This window comes from Alligator sinensis, unplaced genomic scaffold, assembly GCF_000455745.1.
Source record: "Alligator sinensis unplaced genomic scaffold, ASM45574v1 scaffold677_1, whole genome shotgun sequence".
In the NCBI taxonomy this organism is placed as follows: domain Eukaryota; kingdom Metazoa; phylum Chordata; order Crocodylia; family Alligatoridae; genus Alligator; species Alligator sinensis.
Genome location: NW_005842276.1, coordinates 1,019,954 through 1,034,952, shown reverse-complemented (window position 1 = coordinate 1,034,952; position 14,999 = coordinate 1,019,954). Strand labels below are relative to the sequence as shown.

At 43.0% G+C, this 14,999-nt stretch overlaps 1 protein-coding gene across 1 annotated transcript in view; it reads right to left on the bottom strand.

The window, feature by feature from the left end:
* The window catches only part of THOC1 (THO complex 1), a 31,194-nt gene that overhangs the window by 7,359 nt on the left and 8,836 nt on the right, over positions 1–14,999 (bottom strand). The window contains exons 9-15 of the mRNA XM_025209262.1: positions 12,422–12,495; positions 6,363–6,471; positions 4,944–5,075; positions 3,337–3,437; positions 1,948–2,014; positions 1,599–1,649; positions 135–205 (exon numbers count right to left, since the gene is read on the bottom strand). Coding sequence (XP_025065047.1) covers positions 135–205; positions 1,599–1,649; positions 1,948–2,014; positions 3,337–3,437; positions 4,944–5,075; positions 6,363–6,471; positions 12,422–12,495 — 605 coding nt within the window. The remainder of the gene's footprint in view (positions 1–134; positions 206–1,598; positions 1,650–1,947; positions 2,015–3,336; positions 3,438–4,943; positions 5,076–6,362; positions 6,472–12,421; positions 12,496–14,999) is intronic.

Here is a 14,999-nt window from a genome sequence, read left to right as displayed (position 1 = left end):
AGAGTGATATGCCCCCCAACACACTGTAGAACCCCTCTGCACTATTTAGTAAAGATACTTGTGTTACTGAGCATGTCCTCTGCAATTACTCTGTTAGCAGAAAGGCTTATTTCCAACTTTACTTATATGTTTACCTCTCTTTCACAAAGCTTGGGCAGCCTTCATTTTTCCACGAGTTCCAGTTTTCTTCAGTGTTTAGTATATGCTGAAAAAGGTATAGAAATACCCAATATTAATAAACACTTCCACCTTCAAAATCAGCATCTGAATTTTTTGTCAGTGCGCTACTATAAGCAACTAAGACTGGACTGTTTAACAATCAGAGGGGGATATTTTCAACTTCTTTATATACTGGATACTTCTTTGGGGAACATCATTTAAATCACGCTTGTCCAACATGCGGCCCACCAAGCCATTTTATTTGGAGCTGCAGTGGTGGTTGCACAGAGCCGCTGTCACAGAGCGTGGGGTGACGGCAGTGGCACGGAGTGCGGAGCCGCTGGTGCGGAGCCGCGGCGGCGGCGGCAGCAGTGGCGGGGCCGCGGCGAGGTGGGCAGGGCTGGCCCTCGGGACCCAGCCGGCAGTGAGGGGAGGGGAGCTACTTACCCCCTCGGGGCCCGGGGGAATGGCCCGCTTCAAGCCAGTACCACTGCCCTGCCCTGCCCCACAGCAAGGCAGCGCCTACTCCCCCGCCCAGTCTTCCCCCGGGCGCTGTGGCTCTCTGGGCCTGGCCTCCTGCGCACAAGGCCCCGAGGGGGCTGCTTCTCACGTGCTGCTGGGGACGGGAGGAGCCCGGCCAGGTCTGCACCGGCCAGCAAAAGCGGCAGCGGAGCCGTGTGCCACTCGGGACAGGATGAGCCTGCACCGGTCAGTCCCAAGCAGCACATGGGAAGCCGGCTTCAGCTGCATGCTGCTTTTCCGGGCCGGTGCCGACCTGGTTCTGCTCAGGCGGGTCCTGCAGCAACATGTCAACCCAGGCATGGCACTGGCAGGCTGGGCGGGCCTCAGGTTAACCCTGGCTTGGCCCCGCGGCTTCTCCAGCACCAGGTCAACCTGGTTGTAGCCAAGCGGCTCCTGCAGCACCATGTCAACCCAGGCATCCATGCCATGTCAACCAGCACCATGTCAACCCCTGCAACTTCATTCAGCAAAGGTCACATGACATCACTTCCTGATATGATACCACTTCCTGTGACGTCTCTGAATATGGCTTGCCAGCCCACTGGGTGATAAAAAGTTTGTGATTCGGCCCCACATTCAAAAAGGTTGGACACCCCTGATTTAAACTAATTCTTTTGCACAGTCAGTGTCCTTTCTCCCCATCCCCCATTATAGTCATGTGTGTCTGGGGGATGCATCCATCTGGGATGCCCAAAACTGTCCCAACAACAGGTAAGAGAAAAAGCTTTTGAACAAACTAAGAAAATGTCACCGCAAACCAACAGAAACTGGTATGGAAAGTCTAAGGAAGGTATAGCACCAGAAACTACTTTTACCTCATGTTTTTTAGCTGGCTAGATTACAAACTGATGGCATTCTTTTATAGTCTAGTTGGACCCTGTTGTGACATGCAATAGCTTTCATTTTTAATTACTTACCTCTACCATTTTTGAGAACCTTTCCCCATCTGGAGGGTTTTCTGAAAGAAGCTGCAATTGGAAGAGATCATATTTTACTACATATGAACTATTTAGTTAATATATTTGAAAGAAGGTAAGCAAAGGAAACCAGGGTTACCGATTGATGGACAGCAGATACAATGTCTGGTATTTCTGAAGATTCCAAGAATTCTTTCAAATTTGCAAAGATAACATAGACGAATTTAAACAGAAAGCTCCTGCGCTATAGCTCTGTGTTATCAGCACACCAAACACATGGGAGAAAGGAATCTATTTTATTACAAGAAAAGATTTAGAGCAATTGTTTGCCTGACTCTTTTGTACAAACCTGGTAAACTGCTTTTGTAGTATCTTCAATCCAGAGGGATTGTTCATCAGTTAGAACATAGTTTGAACTGGAGTGGGAAAGAAAAAAAAAAAAAAAAATCACTAAATCAAAATAGCCTAGTCCATGAGGGATCTGTAATCTGTTATTACAGTATTACAATTTTCTAGATACAAAGGAAGAAGTTATGTAGTAACGTAGCAGCATTTCAAAGTCACCAATTAATGTACAGACTAAAGAATGAACACAGGCATCTCAAACAACTTGCGGGGGGGGAAGGGAGGGAGGCTGTAGACTTTCTGGGACAAGTGTCACTGCTTTCTTAAGGTGCCAAGAATCTCAACAGGACTTGCAGGTGGGAGATGGAAGGGAAAATGAATATTTGCAAGATCTGTGACTTGGTCCATTAGCAAGAGGGGACTATAATATGAACTGAAATCTCATTTTCATTTCTCAGTGGTGAAAAAAAGAAGTCTACTGTCCAGTGCAACTCTGGGAATAAGTCCCCTATTAAATCTGTAACACACAGCATAAAGAATTTGTTGGTTGGGGGGTTTTTTGTCAAGCATTAGCTAACTTTAAGGGTTAATTCAGCTATGATTATGGCTAATTAACCACAGTTTGAGCAGAAAATTTCCTGTAGTCAGAAGAGTGTTTAATTACTTGGTAACATTTCAAAAACATCAGCATTATATTGAAATACCTAGAATATTTTTTGGTGCCCTGTTCATTTTATTTCAGTTCTGGTCCACATTGGGAACTGAATATTGTGTTGGAATCACACTCTAAGACAGTAATGTCTGACGGACAGGGCACTGCCCTATGCTTCTGGAGAACTGGGTTCTACTCCTGGCTCAGGGTGGTAATGATATTAACCTCCTTTAAAAAGTGCTTTGAAATGTGCTGATAAAAAGCACCAACAGTGAGATGCTGCTGTAAAGGCTACTGTCATGTCTATACACACACACACACACACACACACAGCGCACAGCACAAGAAATGAACACATAACTAAACAGTACATTTCTGTTCTACTTTAGACAGCTGTGTTCCAACACATCTAAAACTGGGTCTTTTAATATAGGATTTTGCTTCAGCCACAAGGATATTCTACATCTTTGCTGTTCTATGGCACTGAAAACTGGGCGAACGTGTGGCACATCACCATTGATGACACAATCTACATGTTAATCGTGACATAAACATAACATCTACCAGAGGCTTAAGGGGCCTTAGATCTTGCAACAAAAGCCACACAGAAAAGTCAGATTTGCTTGCCAGATCTGATCTTAAGTTCTACAGAATCTTATAACAGGAGCTTTAAAAAAATCCTCTATTCTGCTTGACCTCAGAACCCAATATCTCCCACTAAGATCAGGATTTCTATCTTACCTTTTAAATTTGACCTGTCCTTTTAGATACTGAAATAATATCAGATACTGCAACAGGATGTGACGGCGGAAGTTACTGTCACTCAGCTGCAAATCCATGAGCTATGCAAGAGATTTTGGTTTAAAAAACAAAACAGGTCACTAAGCAGAAATGACTCATCATGTTTCATTACTCTCATTTTTAGGTACTCTTCAAACTTTCAAGAAGACATAAAATATGCCTAGCTTTGATAAGCCAAGTTGGGGCTACTACTATAGAAATCTGATTTTATTAAAGCGTACCAGAATCTGTATTCTAGGTTGCCCATATGTTCAAATTACTCACCTCTGGCTGGAGTGATTTAGTTGGGGGTGGCCCTGCTTTGAGCAAGGGGCTGGACTAGATGACCTCTTGAGGTCCCTCTCAACCCTCATTTTCTATGATTCTATAACTGTTTACTAGTTGAGGCTATTGCACTCCATTTTTACTAATATGCGCCTTGGCTAAGACACTGCAGGATTTGTTGGTTGGGTGATTATTAAAGTGAAATCTAAGTGTGGAGAACAATATAAAAAGAGCAGCATATAGTCTCGTATGGTCCTTAAACATCCATTATAGCTGTTTTATGCAGCTGATCTGTACAACATTCTACCTGGGACATGACTCACTTCTACAAGTACAAGAATTTGGATTCACTCACTATTTTAACAATCTATCATGTCTGATGATATAAACTAGAAATGGGGCTCTCAACACAATGCAATGATTTCTCATATGTAAAGTAACAGCATGGGACATTTTCTTTTCTCGTGCGCCAGAAAGGGTAGCTTCTTGTATTAGTTTGAGACCACAAGACCCCAAGAACAAGGAAAAAGCTCAAAAAAGAGTTATTCAAGAAACAGAGGTGTGTATTACTCCAGGAGATACAATATTTCAGGCTTTAACCACATAAGAGAACACAGCAATACAAAAGCATGCGATTCTTTATAGTAATGTTTATAGAATTCAGTTTCTTAGAAAATTGCAAAAACAGCTTCAAAAGAACTGTATAATAAGGCAGAAAATACAGCTCAAACCTAAGTGCATGCTTATTTTGAGTATAAAAATTCAGCTCTACATGCAATAACAGAAAAAGTAGGCCTTAATCCAGGGTTTGGCAACTTTTTCCCACATGCAACAGGCCATGAGCAGGAGCTAGTAACCCAGCCACCACCATACATTGCAAATCTCTCCACTCCAGAGCTCAAGTTATCTTCACTTATTCTACCTCTCTGCAGTGAGGTATGTGTAGACACAAGAGGGCAGCAGGGAGAGCTGTGGACAGGATGACTGGCTCAATGCAGCTGCAAACCTCCCAATCCCTTGTGCTGCACAGGGACCAGGCAGCACCTTCCTAGGTTGAATCAGACGTCTTCATGGGCCAGATCCACGCAAGGGGCCACAGGTTGCTGACCCCTGCATTAAACTTTTACCTTTGCTCTCTAACTATACAATTACAGCATATAAATGAGAGGCAATATATGCAACTGTATCACTCTACTACAATGCATGCCTTTCCTTTCCTTTTATTTTATTATTTATTTTATTTTATTTTTTTTTTTACACATAGAGACATGTAAAGTACACACCTTTTCACTAGTTAGGAACTTCGCAAAGTACACATGCTCCCCTCCTGTTTTCAGCTCTTCTAGCTTCTTCCGTGAGGCCTGTGTGTCATCCAACTTGTAGCTTTTAAAAACAGCCAAAACTTCTTCTGAATACTGTAAAGCAAGGGTATGTCACAGAAAAGTTCAAGTACTGTATTTTGTTTTCATTAGAAAAACTTTAATGGAGCTGATCCCAAAAGGTTCCAAGCAAGTAAATTTATTTCTAAGTTTGCTATTCACTACAAATAGTAACACTGGACTGCAGTGTTGGCCAAGGCAGTCAGGTACTCCAATTCAAAAAGATGACAAATATTCTTCAGATGAAAACATTTTGCTCAGGAAAAGTTGACAGCAAGCCTCATGAATCATTTCAGAATTGGACAGAAATCCAAACCAAGCTGTTCTTCAAGAATGTTACTGAAATGATACTTCAAGAAGCTCCTCAAAATGCAAGTAATTTGCCATCTGTTGAGGAAGGGCTTAGTTGGTTTTAAGACAGCATTACTAAAACTATGGGTATGGTTTCTAACAGTGAAGGCTAAGAGGCAAGTTCATTTCAAAGCTCATACTTGTCCCCATTTCAAGTTCCCATTTTCTAATACTAGCACACAATCCATACCCTCTAGTCTGAAAATCCTCAAACTTCCTCCAGGCTTAATGGAAAATGTGCACATGGAAAAAACAGAATTGAGACTCAATTTGAATTACATGGGGTAGACAAAATTTTAATTTCATGGGGTACCTTTACACTTTCTGCCGAGTTCCAATCAGAACGCGTTGGTGCAGACTCAAATAACTGAGTCTGCTGGAGCGGTGTGCTGCAGTGTTACATGTATTCAGCGGCCCGTGTTTCAAAATGGCAGCAGGGGCACTTTAATTATAGCTCATTCAATGAGCTGGAATCCCATGGTGTCTAGAAATTTGGGGCCACTACATTTTCAAAAGCAAGTGTTTCAAAACTTCACACTTCTCAAGTGCTTAGTTTTCCATGGAAGCAAATACACTAGCTACATTTGAAACAGTTTAGCCCAATAAGTTAAAAAGATCGGATGTTGTTATTCTTGACATGGTGGTGTACTCCTGTCTGTCTGGGTGCATAAGAACTTTATCAAGAATGCTTTTAATGCTACACACTTAGACACTAGTGCACTTGGCTTTGCATATGTCTCAGCAGATTAACAGGTAAGAGTTCATCTTATTACTCATGACTGTACTTTAAGATTAATTAAGTATATTTTTAAAGTATAATTGTAATGACAATGCATTTTCATTTGTATAAATGGCAGGAAATAATATCTCTCTTCTTTGTTAGATGCCCTATTCTAGGTATATAAAAATGTAATTCATTAATCCAACTAATTTTGCACAAAAGGTACACAATAAAATAGGAACATGATTTACCTTAAGAAAAGTTTTCCATGAGACCTTCTCATAGCACTGCACTGGATTCCTAAAGTAATCTTGAAGTGACCAGAATTTTCTATACAGGTTGTAATCTATTGGAATGGAACTGAAAACAAAAGGCTTCATTCTGAATGCAGCTTTCAGAGATATGCTAGACAAATTATGTCCATTCTTACAATGCAGAACCACAGAAAATACCAGTATTCTTGTAAGTCAGATAAATGAAGAGCCAATAATCCTGGACAACAGGACTATACTCATTTTAGCTGCTATTTAGGAGGAGACCACTTCTCCACCCCCCACACAATAGGCCTGTGCAAATAGGGAAGTAATCAATTGGTATTCAACTGATTCGGAGGACCGTAATTGGATTTGGAGATTCGGATCACTGTCCCGAATTGATTCGGCTGAATCAACACCAATTCAGAGAGGAGATTCGGCCATAAACTATAACGGGGAATCACTGAAATACCTATAACTTTGTCATGTTTTGGCCGATTTGGATAAAAATTGCAGGGATGGTGCCCCTTCTGAGGGCATGAAGCCTGCCAAGTTTTGAGGAGATAAGTGCAGGGGTCACTGGGAAACTGCACTTGAAAGCAAAACTCGTGTCACATGTATGTGTTAAGGCACAGTGGGGTGAAAACTGCAGGGATGCTAGCCTCTGCTGAGGCCATGGAGCCCGGAGGTTTGAAGGAGATAGGTGCAAAGGCTTCTGGGAACTGGCTGCTGAAAGGCAAAACTCACAACACAGGTGACACTGCTTGTTAAGGCGCGCCCTCACTAGCACTGGGGCCTCTACATGACATGGTAGCATGCCCCAATGAGGTCTCCTCCTCCCCTACAGCCTCACCCTAGTCCACCACTTTAAATAACAACAGGTAAGCAGTGCACTACAGCACAGTAGCACCAGCAGCATCTCAGGCAGCCAAACTGTCACAGACTAGAGCCTTTCTTTCCTTTCCTGCAGGAGCTTCTTCTCCAGCAGCTGCCAAAGAACTCTCTGTCAGCCCCTGGCCTGGGGCTTAGATGTGCCCATGGCCCTGCATCCTTCCAATCATCTGACCGGGGACAGGTGCTAGGGGTATTGGTCTAAGGACATGGTACTGGCAGCCAAGGTCCTTTGGGTCAATCTGGTATCTTTTAGTAGACCAACTGAATAGTTAGAGAAATATATCTTAGCTTTCGGGTTGAAAAACTCTTTGTAAGGCCGAGGAAGCACCTGCAGTTGGTGTGTGTGCTGTTCCTGGATGGAAGGAATAGTAAAGAAGCCAGAGGCTGGCATGGAATGCAGGCAAGAAAGCCAGTCAGTGAAAATGGAAATGAAGGCATCACAGGGTGAGGGACAGGCTGGGGTAGGGGGGAAACGGGAATGTAGTAGGTAAAAGTGGAGAGGTACCTGGGGAGTCAGATGGCCAGCAGGTTGTAGTGTGTCATAAATCCAATGTCTATATTGAGTCCATGAGTTTCTGCATATCCAATCCTTTCCAAGAACATAAAGTAGCAAGAGACTGACTAGGTAGGAAGCCAAGCCAGTCCAGTACCTTTCAGACGCTGTTGTTCAGGCAGAAACAGCTCACAAAAGGCAAAGAAAGCCTGCAGACAGTGTCTTATATGCTGTTTCTACATCCCTCCCACAGAGGGAAAGATCACAGTCACTGGCCAGCTAGAGATGTCAGTCTTTCCCACCCTGCTTCCCCTTCCTCTTCTCAGTTTCTGTTCCCCTGAAAGACTGCCTTCCGAATCTCCAAATCTTTTCCGAATTGATTCAGAGGTTTTTTCTTTTCCCGATTCGATTTGGTGATTTGGCCTCCGAATCGGGCTGGATCTTCTCCGAATCGAATCACAGACTGAAGCTTTGCACACCCCTACCACACAACTTCAACAGTACCCCAAGGAACGAAGAGGGAGGCAGCTTCCTCTCAAAGCATATAATAATGCTCTGTAGCCAGGCTATGGATATCTGAAAGTAATATGCATCTCTTTCCTTCTCCAGGAAACCCCCATATAAACAGGCTGAGATGCATTCTGGCAGTGCTTGTATCTTACAATGGCTAGAGAAACAGGAGACTAGAAACTGGATTTCAATACAGACTTTGGAGCTAGTAATTACTCTGCAATTACCAGAATTTGCCTTTTTCAGTTAAGTGCTAAACCCCTGCAAGTCCCTTCCAACCCTACTTCTGTATGACTCTAAGGATCCCAGGATTGGGGAACTGCTCCCTGATCCCAGGGTCCCAGTGCACCAGAAACCCAGGATCAAGGAGCCTCTCCCTGAGCCTGTTTTCCTGGCACACTGCAATGTCAAATAAACACACGTGCAGTCCAGCTGGGCTGCAGACACAAGTTTTAAAGGTCCAGGAATGCTGGGACTCCAGGATCAAGGAACTTCATCCTAATTCCAGAGTCCCAGCATGTTGGGACCTGTAAAAACTGCCTGTATAGCTGGGCTGTGCAAGCAGTTTTATAACATCTCCGGTGCATGGAAACCCCAGGATCAGTGAGTCTCTCCCAATCCAGGGTTCCCATGCACCAGGGCTGTCAGGAAACCACATGTGCAACTGGGATGTACATGCAGTTTATAAGTCTCCATACATGAAAACCACAGATGAAGGAGCCTCTTTCAAATCCCAGGGTCCCAGTGTACCTGGAAAAAACCTATCTGAAGCCTAGCTGCATGTCCACTTTTTAAAAGTCTGGGTCACAGCGAATGTGATATCACAGAGATACGTCCTGATGTTGGCCTCATAGCACTTGCCTCTCCCTGCCTCCAGATCCTTCCTATTGATAGGGTAGGTGACAGCTGTGTCCCAGAGCCTGAGGCTGCCCCATGCCAGATCCTGACACTCAGCTGAACACTGGGACCTATCATGGTTCAGCCCTGACATGCCACACATTCAGAGGTGAGATATTAATAAGCCCAAAAGAAGTTATGCATATGTAGAATAATTATGTGGCTCATTTGGTTTATTATCATGCCATAAATTAATCTGAAAATCTGGCAGGGTTACTATTTGTGGTGTGATTACACGTTACTGTGTTAATCACAGTATATTAGAGGGGGGGCCTCAGACAATCTGTAGATGTGGATTCTCTACCAGCCTTTGGGTTAAATGGTGAGAACAAAGCAGATGAGATGAACTTTGCCAGGGGAAAATGAGAGACCTTTTTAAATATGATTATGCTACTGCTGGAAAATAGCCACTTGAAAGAAAACATAAATGCTGCAAACCCCACAGTAAATACTGTGATTCACATTTTGCCAACTAGACAACTGAGACAAAGTCCACAAGGAGACAGATGCATGTCAAAGTAATAAGGAAAAATCACATCCAGGTGATTTTTACCCCATTACTTCTACCTCTCTGATTACCGTCGCTAAAACAAGTTAGAATATTATTTATTTTTCTCTAGTTTAATTAACTCATGTAGCAGATTTTTTTAAAAGATTATTAGATTTTGAATTGGTGTTTATTGATCATTTTGCTTGGAGCTGCAGAATGCATGAACTGTAAAGAGAATTCCCAGTTCCTGGCTCTAAGCCTGTTCCTCTTATAGGCCTTGGTTCACAACAACACATAAACAAGTACTCTACCACCTTCCTGAACTATGGCATCATTTATAATGTAGCTTTTATATTAAGAGTCCCTTTGTGAGCATACATTAACAACATTTCTTGCTCTAAAGAAATGCAGGGCACACCTTCCTCAGAAGCATCTGTCTGTAGCAATACTTCCAACCTTTAGAACATTATTAACAATAACAGATTTGCTGAAGTGTTTTTCATTCCTCTCATCCCACAAGTTAAAGAAAGCAATCTTGGTATATGTCATCCCAGCTATTTGTGTATTTCAATAGATTGTTATTTGCTCATCTGCATCTACTTAACATTTAGCTGATCTGAACTGAGATTAGAGGTGCACTGATATATTGGTCCACATCGTATTGACACTGATAAAAGGAAAACTGACCTTATTGGCAACTGGCTTTTTTTGGCTGATGTGGCCGATAACGTTGCCAATAAATGGCGAGTGCATGGGCGCAGCCGTACCATGCACGTGGCCAGGAGTGCAGCCCAGCAGCAGAGAGCAGCATCCAGCCAGGAGGTCTGTTGTGGGGAAGGAGTGTGGGGGTGCAGATCAAGGCCGCCATGCTTAGGGGAGTGGGACCGAGGCAGGGGCAGGTGCTGCACAGCTGAAGTGGGGGCATGGGACTGAGCCATAAGCGGCTCATCCAGGGGGTGCAGGTGGCTCCTAACACTATATACAACCCCGGGGGAGGCATGTGCACCCCAGATCTGTGTGCAGGGTGAGGGCAGGCTGCCACTGCAGACTGGGGCTGGGAGCGATACTGGGCTTTTCCTGGTGGGGGCATTGGGCAAGGGCTGCACTCTGGGAGGTGGTGGCAGTGCAGGGAGGGGGTGCTATGGAGTGGACTAAAACCACCCCAAAATTCACCATAGTCCCCCGCTGAATCCCACTCCTAGCACTGCCACTATCCGCCCTGAGCACAGCCATGGTCCAACCCCGCTGCCAGGAAGAGCCCAGCACCACCCTGAGCCCCAGCCCAGTGGCAGCCTGCTCTCACCCTGCATGCAGATCTGGGGGGCACATGCCCCGTCCATGGTTCCCCTGGGGGCATGCGCAGCATTGGAGCCACACCCCTCTCCCATACCCCAGATGAACCACTTGTGGCTCCATCCTGTGCCCTGTCCCGCCTGTGCAGCGCCTACCCCTGCCCCACTCCCTTCCTCGCTGCAGGGGTTTTGATCTGCTCCCCCAGTCTTTCCCTCCCACCATGCCCCTTCCCCGCAACAGACTTACTGGCTGGACGCTGCTCTCCAAGCTGCATATCAGCAATCAGATCGGTATCAGCCGATATGTTTTATTAATATTCGGCCACAGGCATCAGTCCAAAAAACCTTTATTGGTGCACCCCTACCCGAGATCCATATAACAGAATCCTGGTGCACTGCCTTTCACATTGTAATGGCTACTACTACGTGCCTACATTTACTGCATTCTAATTCAGTCATTTCTCTTATTCAGTAATATTACTAACAACAACTCATTTGTGTAACCACGTCTCAAAGAACAGAACAAGATGATTAAAGGATACCCCCCTGTGGGCAACATTTAGACAGTATTTAATAGCACATTTCTTATCAAACTAGTTAAACTAAGAATTTCCCTAATGACCTGAGCAAAAGTTTGCTGTATAAATATTGACACAAACGTCTATTAGTAAAAAGCACACTGCATTCAGTGCACTGGTTTCATCCTTCCATTTTAGTCAAGTGCAGCCACAAATCTATAGGATGTGGATAATCTGGAAAAAAATCCCACACAAAGAGAACTAGTTTTTTTTCGTATTAAACAGGAGCTTTTGTTGACTAAGAACAAATGCAATTGCTCAAATCAATTTAAGTGAGTGATTTTCAAATCTCAGTGCAGTCAGATGCCATTCAGATGCTGATAAGCAGTTAGTTAAAGATTAAATGGTTTGTAAATGTATCATTTTTGCATTCCTTTTAGAGCAGTATTTTAATGTAAGTTATATGTTGTTCAATTGAATTTAATAACATTAGATAAAATCTTCAATTTAGTCTTCAACTAAATTAACTGAGCTGAGCATATGATAAACTCTAAAGCCAGAATCTTCATATGTGGATTAATGATTCAAATAAGTAATCACATCTGAGAACTACGGCCTAAATACTACAGTATCATAGATGAGATAGACTGTTTAATTGGGATCCAAATAATTCTACTGACTGATATTATCATGTAGTCTTTTATTTAATACTACTACTAGCAACTTCTTATTACTTTTGCTAACACACTTTCCTTTCCTTGCTTGTTTGATGGCAGTAATGTTTTAAGGTAATAGTTGACAATTTTCTGAAAACAGCAGAGTTCTGACTCCAGCATGCAATGGTGCTTCTTAAATCAACAATGTTTAAGCTAACACTGCAGGAGTTTTCATGCAGCTAACACTACTGAAAATTTTCACTTTATAACAGTTTTGACAGATAAACTAAACCTTTAAGCGCTCACCAACTTGTAGGAGCTTCATCATCACCCATTTCACCTTCTTCGACTTCCAGTCCTTCCTCTTTCTCCTCCGTGTGCTACAGGAACAAAAGGAGTACATTTAAAATGTACATGGAGCTTCTGTATTTTGAACTGCAGGTCACTCATGGTTCTAGTTTCCTATGCTTTCACTATTCACGATAACCATAAACTATCTTTTGAAAAATCTTTGTAAACTAACTACTGAAGTGCTGCTAAAGGATAGAGCAGCAAGTTCTGCAATTCAAGTTTTAAACCAGCATGAAAATTAAATAAAATCTTGCAGTGTAAGGCCCCATTAACATTTTTCCAGTAAGGAAACACCACAGGCAGACCTACTAATTCAGGAAGGACAAAAGAAGTCAGGAGAACTTCGGCAGGCTCTGCACCTCCACCTCCATAATGTGGAGGCATAGAGCCACATGACTGGACAACTCTGTAAGTGGGGAGGGGAGCTTCTGCCTGCAAGAGGTGGGCAAGTGGTTTGTGGGTGGGCATGGGGTTTGTGGGTGGGTATAGGCTGTGCACCATCAGGCCAGGCTGGCTGGCTCAGTGCCCCCACATGGGGCTTCCAGCACTCTAGCAGGAAGCTGCATGTGGAGACGAGCAAGAGCCCGCCTGACCCAATGGACGCAAGGCCCTTCCCCGCAACAGACTTACTGGCTGGACGCTGCTCTCCAAGCTGCATATCAGCAATCAGATCGGTATCAGCCGATATGTTTTATTAATATTCGGCCACAGGCATCAGTCCAAAAAACCTTTATTGGTGCACCCCTACCCGAGATCCATATAACAGAATCCTGGTGCACTGCCTTTCACATTGTAATGGCTACTACTACGTGCCTACATTTACTGCATTCTAATTCAGTCATTTCTCTTATTCAGTAATATTACTAACAACAACTCATTTGTGTAACCACGTCTCAAAGAACAGAACAAGATGATTAAAGGATACCCCCCTGTGGGCAACATTTAGACAGTATTTAATAGCACATTTCTTATCAAACTAGTTAAACTAAGAATTTCCCTAATGACCTGAGCAAAAGTTTGCTGTATAAATATTGACACAAACGTCTATTAGTAAAAAGCACACTGCATTCAGTGCACTGGTTTCATCCTTCCATTTTAGTCAAGTGCAGCCACAAATCTATAGGATGTGGATAATCTGGAAAAAAATCCCACACAAAGAGAACTAGTTTTTTTTCGTATTAAACAGGAGCTTTTGTTGACTAAGAACAAATGCAATTGCTCAAATCAATTTAAGTGAGTGATTTTCAAATCTCAGTGCAGTCAGATGCCATTCAGATGCTGATAAGCAGTTAGTTAAAGATTAAATGGTTTGTAAATGTATCATTTTTGCATTCCTTTTAGAGCAGTATTTTAATGTAAGTTATATGTTGTTCAATTGAATTTAATAACATTAGATAAAATCTTCAATTTAGTCTTCAACTAAATTAACTGAGCTGAGCATATGATAAACTCTAAAGCCAGAATCTTCATATGTGGATTAATGATTCAAATAAGTAATCACATCTGAGAACTACGGCCTAAATACTACAGTATCATAGATGAGATAGACTGTTTAATTGGGATCCAAATAATTCTACTGACTGATATTATCATGTAGTCTTTTATTTAATACTACTACTAGCAACTTCTTATTACTTTTGCTAACACACTTTCCTTTCCTTGCTTGTTTGATGGCAGTAATGTTTTAAGGTAATAGTTGACAATTTTCTGAAAACAGCAGAGTTCTGACTCCAGCATGCAATGGTGCTTCTTAAATCAACAATGTTTAAGCTAACACTGCAGGAGTTTTCATGCAGCTAACACTACTGAAAATTTTCACTTTATAACAGTTTTGACAGATAAACTAAACCTTTAAGCGCTCACCAACTTGTAGGAGCTTCATCATCACCCATTTCACCTTCTTCGACTTCCAGTCCTTCCTCTTTCTCCTCCGTGTGCTACAGGAACAAAAGGAGTACATTTAAAATGTACATGGAGCTTCTGTATTTTGAACTGCAGGTCACTCATGGTTCTAGTTTCCTATGCTTTCACTATTCACGATAACCATAAACTATCTTTTGAAAAATCTTTGTAAACTAACTACTGAAGTGCTGCTAAAGGATAGAGCAGCAAGTTCTGCAATTCAAGTTTTAAACCAGCATGAAAATTAAATAAAATCTTGCAGTGTAAGGCCCCATTAACATTTTTCCAGTAAGGAAACACCACAGGCAGACCTACTAATTCAGGAAGGACAAAAGAAGTCAGGAGAACTTCGGCAGGCTCTGGATCCCCACCTCCATAATGTGGAGGCATAGAGCCACATGACTGGACAACTCTGTAAGTGGGGAGGGGAGCTTCTGCCTGCAAGAGGTGGGCAAGTGGTTTGTGGGTGGGCATGGGGTTTGTGGGTGGGTATAGGCTGTGCACCATCAGGCCAGGCTGGCTGGCTCAGTGCCCCCACATGGGGCTTCCAGCACTCTAGCAGGAAGCTGCATGTGGAGACGAGCAAGAGCCCGCCTGACCCAATGGACGCAAGGGACAGACCCAAGGGAAA